General features: G+C 41.1%; 1 protein-coding gene across 1 annotated transcript; it reads right to left on the bottom strand.

The window, feature by feature from the left end:
- Positions 1–3,978: 3,978 nt before the first annotated feature.
- LOC144526393 (glutamine synthetase) lies at positions 3,979–7,770 on the bottom strand. Its single transcript, XM_078263842.1, has 7 exons — positions 7,654–7,770; positions 6,761–6,948; positions 6,506–6,667; positions 5,571–5,717; positions 5,362–5,489; positions 5,062–5,261; positions 3,979–4,939 (listed from the first exon to the last, which is right to left on the bottom strand). The coding sequence occupies exons 2-7, from the start codon at positions 6,924–6,926 to the stop codon at positions 4,627–4,629; spliced, it is 1,116 nt and encodes a 371-aa protein (XP_078119968.1). The 5' UTR covers positions 6,927–6,948; positions 7,654–7,770; the 3' UTR covers positions 3,979–4,626.
- Between the last annotated feature and the right edge of the window lie 470 nt (positions 7,771–8,240).

Raw genomic sequence — 8,240 nt, forward strand, 5'->3', positions numbered from 1 at the left:
GTTTGAAGGTTGGTGAAACTGAACAGAACAGTTCAGTTTGTGAGTTTGTCACTTGTCTTTTCCTCCCAGGAGTTATGTACGAGAGTGGATGAATATCTTTTAAGTGACAATTTAGAACAAAGAAACATTTTAGCAATGCTGGATGCTTGTGCAAAAATAAATGTCTTCTCAAGTGCAAAGAATTTAGATACAGAAAACCAAGTAGGTCAAGTATGACACCACCTTTGTCTGTCAGAGGGTTATAATCCCTAGTGCTTTAAATGTGGACATTGCTTTGGTTTATAAATAACTAAGCAGATGTCTGTTCTTTTCTCCACAATTACACCATTTTTACTTGCAAAAGCAGGTATGAATACATTTCAGATGCTAAAATCATTGTTTTCTATAAAACTTTTTTTACCACACTACACAAAACAACACACTTTCGTCTGATACGACTATCGGCTGTGAAAGAAACAAAGGCACATAACTGTATCTGTGCTGCAGCTGTACAGTCAAAACTGTGTCACTGTGTCATACGTAACGGTGTGACCAATCATGGCGCAGGTAAGCATGAGTGGCTAAAGGGGATCTAGCATCAGCCCAATCACACCAGAGTGCTCAGCCACTCAGGATGCCTCGAGTAAGGGCACAACATCTGCCTGTGTGAAAACACACAGGCAACCGTTTGAATATGTGACCACACCGTGGATGTAAACATGCAGCAGCTTGGTATTCTCTGCCCCTGCTGACAGTGCTGTGTTAGCACGTGTTGCAAAAGCTAACATGAGAATGCATGATCAGCTGTTGAGTAAACGCATGTGAGAGTGAATATTTTGTGCGTGAAGGACCTGCAAGAAAGGTTGTTTTAAGAAAACAAGATTTGGTTATTGAAGAAATCACATAAACAGCAACAAAAACCAATGAAATTTGTCATAGTTGTTATATACAGTATAATAATTCAAAACCCCTTCAGATATGCCCGAACTCATCTAGTTGTTTTTTCCTCTTTTAATAGGATTATACATGCTTCTTGCCAAGAAATGAGCAATGAGACAATTCTGTCCTTCACTGACATTTCCTCTCCATCTCTTGCAGTTTTCTTATGCAGTATTTGGCATTTGACAACAAGCTACAATTTCCTTTCGAAGCGGTTTTGTACATTTTATCATCCCCTTGTCCTTGGGAACACTTTACTGCAGAGCTCCTTTCCTCTGTTGCACATTGTAGCAAGAAGAGCCAGTACTGGTTTGAACTAGTATGATGTGTTACACAACACAGCTTCCAGAATCATACTGTAGCCCACATGCACAGCAAAGCCACATCCTAGATCCATCCAAGATAATAGTTACTCTGTGCACGTGCTGTTTTTCTTGCAGTTCCATGTGCTGTTTTTACATTAATTACCAAAATGTCAGTCATTATTTTAAATATTATTTTACAAAGTTGGAGGGCATTTGCATTGCTTGGTGCCATAGTGCGAGTGCATGCTAACTGAATAACATCTTAATGTTGTGTTTAGCCAGAGGGGTATTGTACAGCTCCATTTATGAGACCCCATTTCGTGTATTTTCACGCCTTACGTAACATGTTTTTTTTCTCTCCCACTCCACACAAGAACCACCACGATCCAGCCTGTACATTCTGGTGGTTGTCATAGCAACAGGGCAGCATCCCTCTCCATCCTTTGTCCAGTGTCTCCCCATCGTTTGAGCTTCCCAGGAGGAAGGTTATTTGGATTCTGCATGCAAATAGAAGCCCCCTAATTGAGCTTCGAAGCGAGGAAGTGGAAGGGAGTTAAGACGGTGACTGAATGTCATTAAGTGCTTTTCACAGTTCTTATTTAACAGTCAAGTGTGTGTTAAATAAGAACTGGATACAACAGATCCATACAGTTTCCTGTCAGATATAGAAATGGAAACATGATTAGAAGGAGTAATTAAGGTTAATGGCCTTTTGGTAATGTTTTGACTATCCAGATGGTAAAAGGAATAAAAAAAAGAATGGCACAAGTGGGATTAGTGGGAAGGTTGGGGAACAGAATTTTTTTTTTTTATATAAATGGGAAAAGTAACACACACAAAGGGTTGTCGTGAGATGCTGATTTGACTTGAAAATAAGAAACGTGTTGCACACTCTGGTTCTATTTGCATATCGCTATTTATTCTGACAACATTTTGGCCCTCAGGCCTTCTTAAAATCAACAATCTGTAATTGTGTTTAGCAGTTACTGGATGGAGTTTTTGGATGTGGGTCTATGTTTTGTTTTTGGTGCATGGCAATAATTATGCAGTTAAGAGGGAGTTTAACTGCATTTTCTCCACTATTCTTACACTATTTTGCTAGCTGTACTGCAAATAAGCTTCTGCATGAATGTAGACAAAAATAGAAATATGGACAAAGAAGATTTAGACCCATTGTAGCTAGCGATTACTTTGGAATGATGTTTACATTCCATATTAAGTATTAAAGCATAGCTGTTTCTTCATACCTTTAAAGCTATTCTCCAAACCTTGCATTCTGTACCACAGGTTTTTACTTGAAAACCTGACACAAACTCTAGGAACCTGCAAATGCAGGCACAAAACAATGTTTAAGGGCCAGAGAGGTTTCAGATTACTGTAACACCAAAAGTTAGACTTGTTTGCTTGAGGACAGCCAACATCCTCTAAAAAAGGACTTAACCTGCCCCTTAGCTTTATGATTGGTTAACTTGTTCCTGGCAAAGCCAATCAGTGAGCGGACTAAGGTGCTGTTGTCAGAGCAGTCAGGATGTAGGGGAAAGGTCTCAAAGCATGCAAACTTTTGTTGCCCTTCCCCCGAGTAGGACACCAAGTACATGTTTATGCCCTGTGCAATGAGGATGTTATGTGCTTCTTGTGAAACCTGTGGTTGAAATGTCTCCCTGTTCTGTTGGTATAGGAAACAAATAATTCATTCACTAATATTTATATTTGTGAAGTTCTGACTGCCTTCACTATTTCTTAAAGACAGCTCTGATGTAAATACTGCTGAATTGGCACACATTTCTTAGACTGCAGAGCTTGGTCACATACATCATTTGCAGGCACTATAAATATATTCTGAGGCATTAAGGAAACAAAAATTGTCTTGATATGCTCATTTTGGTAGAAATCTATACTAAATCCAGATATCACATACAGCTGTACCCAAAAATAAATGTATTTCTGTTGTCAACTTGCTTGTCTGGTTTGTTTTGTAGTCAACAGGATGCAGACAAGGTAGTTTCTCAGCCATAACAGTCAGATGTGCGGTGTACTTTATAACTAAGCACTTCTAGGAACATTGGCTTTTGACCGTTGCAGTGAAGGAGTATAACTTGTCTCGTGAGTACAGCAGTTTCCAGTTACGTCCCACACAGTCCTAAAGACCAGCCAGAACAAAGCTGCTGTTGAGCTCCTGCCAAGATATCAGCTAGACTGAAACATCACATTTGGCAATAGAACACAGCCAGAGCCTTTACTAGAGTTACCTTTAGGTGAAATTCTCTCTCTTTTAGTGTTTACTGCTTTCAGTAAAATGCTGTCACCAGCGGTGCAGCTTTTACAAGTGTGAGCGTTTGAGCATTGTGGTGTTCACAAGATCTTCAAAGTTAAAAAAAAATATTAAAAAAAAACCACACCAGTTTCATGGGTGTGTGCTCCATCATTATGAATTCATGTTTTGAAAGAGCTTTGAACTCTAGTGCTGATCTCCACTTCAGCCAGCTAGCTGAGCATAAAGACTGGAGTCAAGGGAAACAGCCTGTGTGAAGGTAACAAAATTAATGTTAAATCACTAAACTTTAGGGGTGTCCTTTCACCGCTTCCAGTCTTCATGCTAAGCTAACTTATTTATCGCATAGAGGTATTGATCTTCCCCAACTCTTGAAAAACAAAATACATTTGCCAAAGCTATATCTTAGGTGTTGAAGTGAAGAGTCCTACATCTTTGTTGTGATAAAAATAAGTTTTAAATGTATCAATAAAAAACACCAGGTCCAGTAAACATGTTTTACCAAATCAGGTGCATTACAATATTGCAGTTAACAAAAGGATAAAACTCCTTGAGGAAATCTACAAATGGCATTATGGACTGATCCACCACATTTGGACAACGTACGTCTGGGTACAGACATCTACAAATGTACCATACAAGATGACCCAGTGTGTCAAAAACTGAAGACATCAAACATTGCCATTTAAAATATAGACACTTCATAAATCAAGAGTTAGTAATATTGAAGACTGGATAATTAAAAAGGCAGGTCAACATATTAACAGTACATGAACTAGTCAGATTTATGATTAAGTTACACATGCTGTCCAGCCTTAGCAGCTCTACTCTTCAGCGTCCATGTGCTTTAGTTCATTTTAGTCAAACAGAAAAGGGAAAGATATGACATGGGCTATAAAACAGTGTTACAAAAGCTGTTCCCTTCTAAAGACGAGGGGAAAGACATACCCTGCCCTTACCAGCGCATATCTACCAAGGATATTACCTTGTCACATTTTAAGTTGACCAGCCAACTTTAAGCCATTAAAATTGAGGTTAAATCATCTCAGAAGGAAAGAAAATAAAAACAGTACTAGTTTAAAGAAAAGATAAGTCGTGAGGGCAGTGGAAGGGAGTCACTGAGTTGTGGATTTAGTAATCCGTAGGCTCATCACCCTCCTCGTTCAGCAAACAGGTGCGGATCAGGGCCTCGGTCACACTGTACGGGTCACAGTTGGCCGATGGGCGACGGTCCTCGAAGTAGCCCTTCTTCTCCTGGCCGACGTTACGAGGAATGCGGATGCTGGCGCCACGGTTGGCCACGCCTGCGGAGAATTCGTTGATGTTTGAGGTTTCATGATGGCCGGTGAGACGGCGAGCGTTGTCAAGCCCCCCTTTGGGATCATAGGAACGGATGTGATAGCTGTGCCTCTTCCCAAGCTTCTCAATGGAATCTTCAATGGCTCTGAAAGCAGAAATGACAAGATTCCCATCAGAAATTCTAAATCATGTATGCAAAAAAAAAAAAAATGTAAACTACATGGCAGAGCTGTCAAGTCAACCCCCCATGATGCCTTTGACACTCACTTTAATCCACCTTCTTCCCTCATCTCTTTTGTGCTGAAGTTTGTATGGCAGCCAGCACCATTCCAGTTGCCCGTGATTGGCTTGGGGTCAAATGAGGCAACAACGCCAAAATCTTCACAAACGCGGTGCAGGATGAAGCGTGCCACCCAGAGATGATCGCCCATGTTGATCCCTTCACAAGGTCCAACCTGGAACTCCCACTGAAAATGCAAAAGTTTATTATTAATTTACATTTTTAACTGGCTGTTAACGCCATAAAAATGTATAAAGTCCAAACATGGATTAGGATTTTATCATTACCTGAGCAGGCATCACTTCTGCATTTGTGCCACAGATATCAACTCCAGCATACAGACAGGCTCTGTAATGGGCCTCCACTATATCTCTGCCATAGGCTTTGTCAGCTCCCACACCACAGTAGTATGGACCTGGAAATATTTTAAGTATTAAACAAACCATCCAGACAAGAATTCATTTCTATGCACAAAAGCTTTAAAGTAGCTGCTTACCTTGTGGTCCAGGGAAACCATTAGATGGCCAGCCAAAAGGGTGTCCGTCTGTGCCCAGAATGGTATACTCCTGCTCCATGCCAAACCAGGGATGCTGGTCCTCCACCATCGTCATCACCTTGCTGCATGTGAGTCGAAGGTTAGTTTCTGCAAAAAGGAAGAACAAAAAATTTAGTAAGATAAGACTGACACAAGTACAGTAAAATCCAGTTACCTGAGACAGTTCTGCAAAAAAAAAAAAAAACATTCCTGTAGTAATCTAAATGGCAAGGCAAATTATACAAGTAGTGATTTGGTCTCCAACATGGAAGGTATTGCAACAATTTCCAATTTGCTTTAGGGTCCCAGAGCTATGAAAGTGTTGGCTATTCCCTCAAGACAAAACCTTTAATAGCGTATGAAACTGTACAATAGTTATTCAGTTACAGTTTAACTATAGTTTAGTTTGAATCTAAATGTCCTCTACAATTTTTTTTTAGTGAAGGGCTTTACCAATACAGCCACCACTTATAGAATCCTCAACTTCTAAATACCTGTATCAGTGTGTATGCACAATAAGTGCATATGCAAATTAGTGAACTTGGTCTTGTGTGCACAATAAGTCATGCAACTGTAGGAATGCAACATAGCAGGGCTTAATCTTTAAGTTGCTTGAATAGTTTGAGGGGAGCCACAGAGGGTGGCCCCATTCAGGTCAGATTGCATGTTTGTTTTATCCAACATATTAGCAACTAAAGATACTCAGATCATTTTTGAGCATGACCTTTCTTGATCCAAGTGATTAGTTATAGTGAAGTTATTCTCCCTATAAAAGTAATGTTATAACCAATCAAATCTGCTCTTGTTGAGAAGGAACACTTTACATCACCTTTTTAAAGTTTTGTTATATTACTTAATTTTGTAGAGGGCAACAGTTTTCTGAACGTGTTCGTTACCTGCAGGTTTGCGGTTGTACTTGAGCACTTCACACAGGACCAGCTTGTTAGGGTCTTTACGGAATGGATCCCGGAACATGGCAGCAGGAATCAGATACATGTCGCTGTTGGAGCCCTCACACTGGTAGGTACTGGAGCCATCGAAGTTCCACTCGGGTAGATCTACAAGAGTCAGAAGACGACAAGGCACGCTATATTACACTGTAGGACTTACCATCTTTACGAACGTTTCAGGATGTTTCAGGAGCCGCTTACCTTCGATGCTTTTGGGCTCAAAATCCAGCGTCCTGGTTTTGCAGCGGAGCCCCTCTCCGGTTCCATCAATCCAAATATACATGGCTTGGACTTTATCCCCCTGAGAAAGCTCCATGTACTGCTGCTTGACAGCTTTACTCAATGTGGCGCTGGCAGACGTGGCCATCTTATTTCCTACTATAACACACCTGAGGAGAAGCAAAGCAGAAAGGAGATGAGACCTCGGTGCGCTCTGGATCACAAGTTGCTAAACGTTTTTTTTTTTTTAAGGGGGTAGGGGGCGGCGCAAAAAACACAAAAAAAAGGCACCATTGTCGCCTCTTCCAGAAAGGCGGAGGGGTGAAAAACGCGTTGAGGATGTAAAAGAAGGCACATTTCCAGTATTTTCCCCCCTCTCCAGCTTGGAAACAAAGGGAAAAGCAAAGCCACTTTCCACCGCATGTGCATGGCTATTAAGATAGAATTGAACAAGGCAGATTGCCAGCTCACAAAGGATACCTCATGGAAAGCCACATTACAAGGCAACAATCACAAAAATGCATCTTTACTGTACATCCTGTTGCCAGTACGCCTGTAGTCATAGTTAGCTACAATAGTTGGCTGCCACAGTGAGGCAATATTACATCATTGGCTTCCACGTTGTAATCCATCAGCTCGCCTACAATCTACAACCTTATTTAAACAAAAAACGTACACATAACATACAAAACACACTAAATAAAAAGTTGGAGCCACTTAACCGAAATAAATGCCCATAAATGTAAGAGTTCATTGTCTAAAGTAGCCTATGGTAGTGGTTACACGTAACGTTATCGTCACAATGAGTAAGCTACTGAGCTGCTACTGCCCCTGATTAAGTTTTTAAAAAAAGCAGGGATAAGAAGTCAAATTACCTGGATAAACGCGAAAATCGAAATAAAAACTAAAGGACGGACAGGTCCGATGTCTTGTTGTCTGATGTACCGCTAGTGTCTCTCTCATTATCTGGTACCCAGTCTCCGCCGATCCGTGCACATTTATAAGAGCAGGAACTGGGACGTCGCGTCTTTGATAGGTCGGAGAGACGTCAGCGTGTTGGTGATTGAAGGCATGTAGCTCGATCATTGGACAGGCTGCAAAACAAACGGAGCCTGCAACGCCCTCTTGCAGGAGCTCAGCTTAGCCGCGTGCTGCCAGTGTGTGACCATCCACTGTGTGTGTGTGTGTGTGTGTGTGTGTGTGTATGTGTGCGTGTGTGTGTGCGCGTGTGTGTGTGTCCGCACATATGTAGTTACGATGTAAGAAATTATATTATTAAAGTAAAAACAAAAAGTGTGAATGACGCTACGAAAACGTAACTAGACTTTTCGAAAATGTGCTTCATTGTTGAAGACGGACTCAACCGTGAGGCACAAACATGCACACCATCCTCCATATACATTCTATGGTTCTCAGTGCAAGACGTCACCGTGTGGTAGAAGTCAGGTACTGCAAGTGTACT

Source organism: Sander vitreus, chromosome 12, assembly GCF_031162955.1.
Source record: "Sander vitreus isolate 19-12246 chromosome 12, sanVit1, whole genome shotgun sequence".
NCBI classification, from domain to species: domain Eukaryota; kingdom Metazoa; phylum Chordata; class Actinopteri; order Perciformes; family Percidae; genus Sander; species Sander vitreus.

Coding starts and splice junctions, on each gene's coding strand:
- LOC144526393 (XM_078263842.1), bottom strand. CDS start 6,926: ATGGCCACGTCTGCCAGCGCCACATTGAGTAAAGCTGTCAAGCAGCAG. Junction 5,262..5,361: donor CAGAAGTGATGCCTGCTCAG/GTAATGATAAAA, acceptor TTGCATTTTCAG/TGGGAGTTCCAGGTTGGACC. Junction 4,940..5,061: donor AGGGAAGAAGGTGGATTAAA/GTGAGTGTCAAA, acceptor TTCTGCTTTCAG/AGCCATTGAAGATTCCATTG.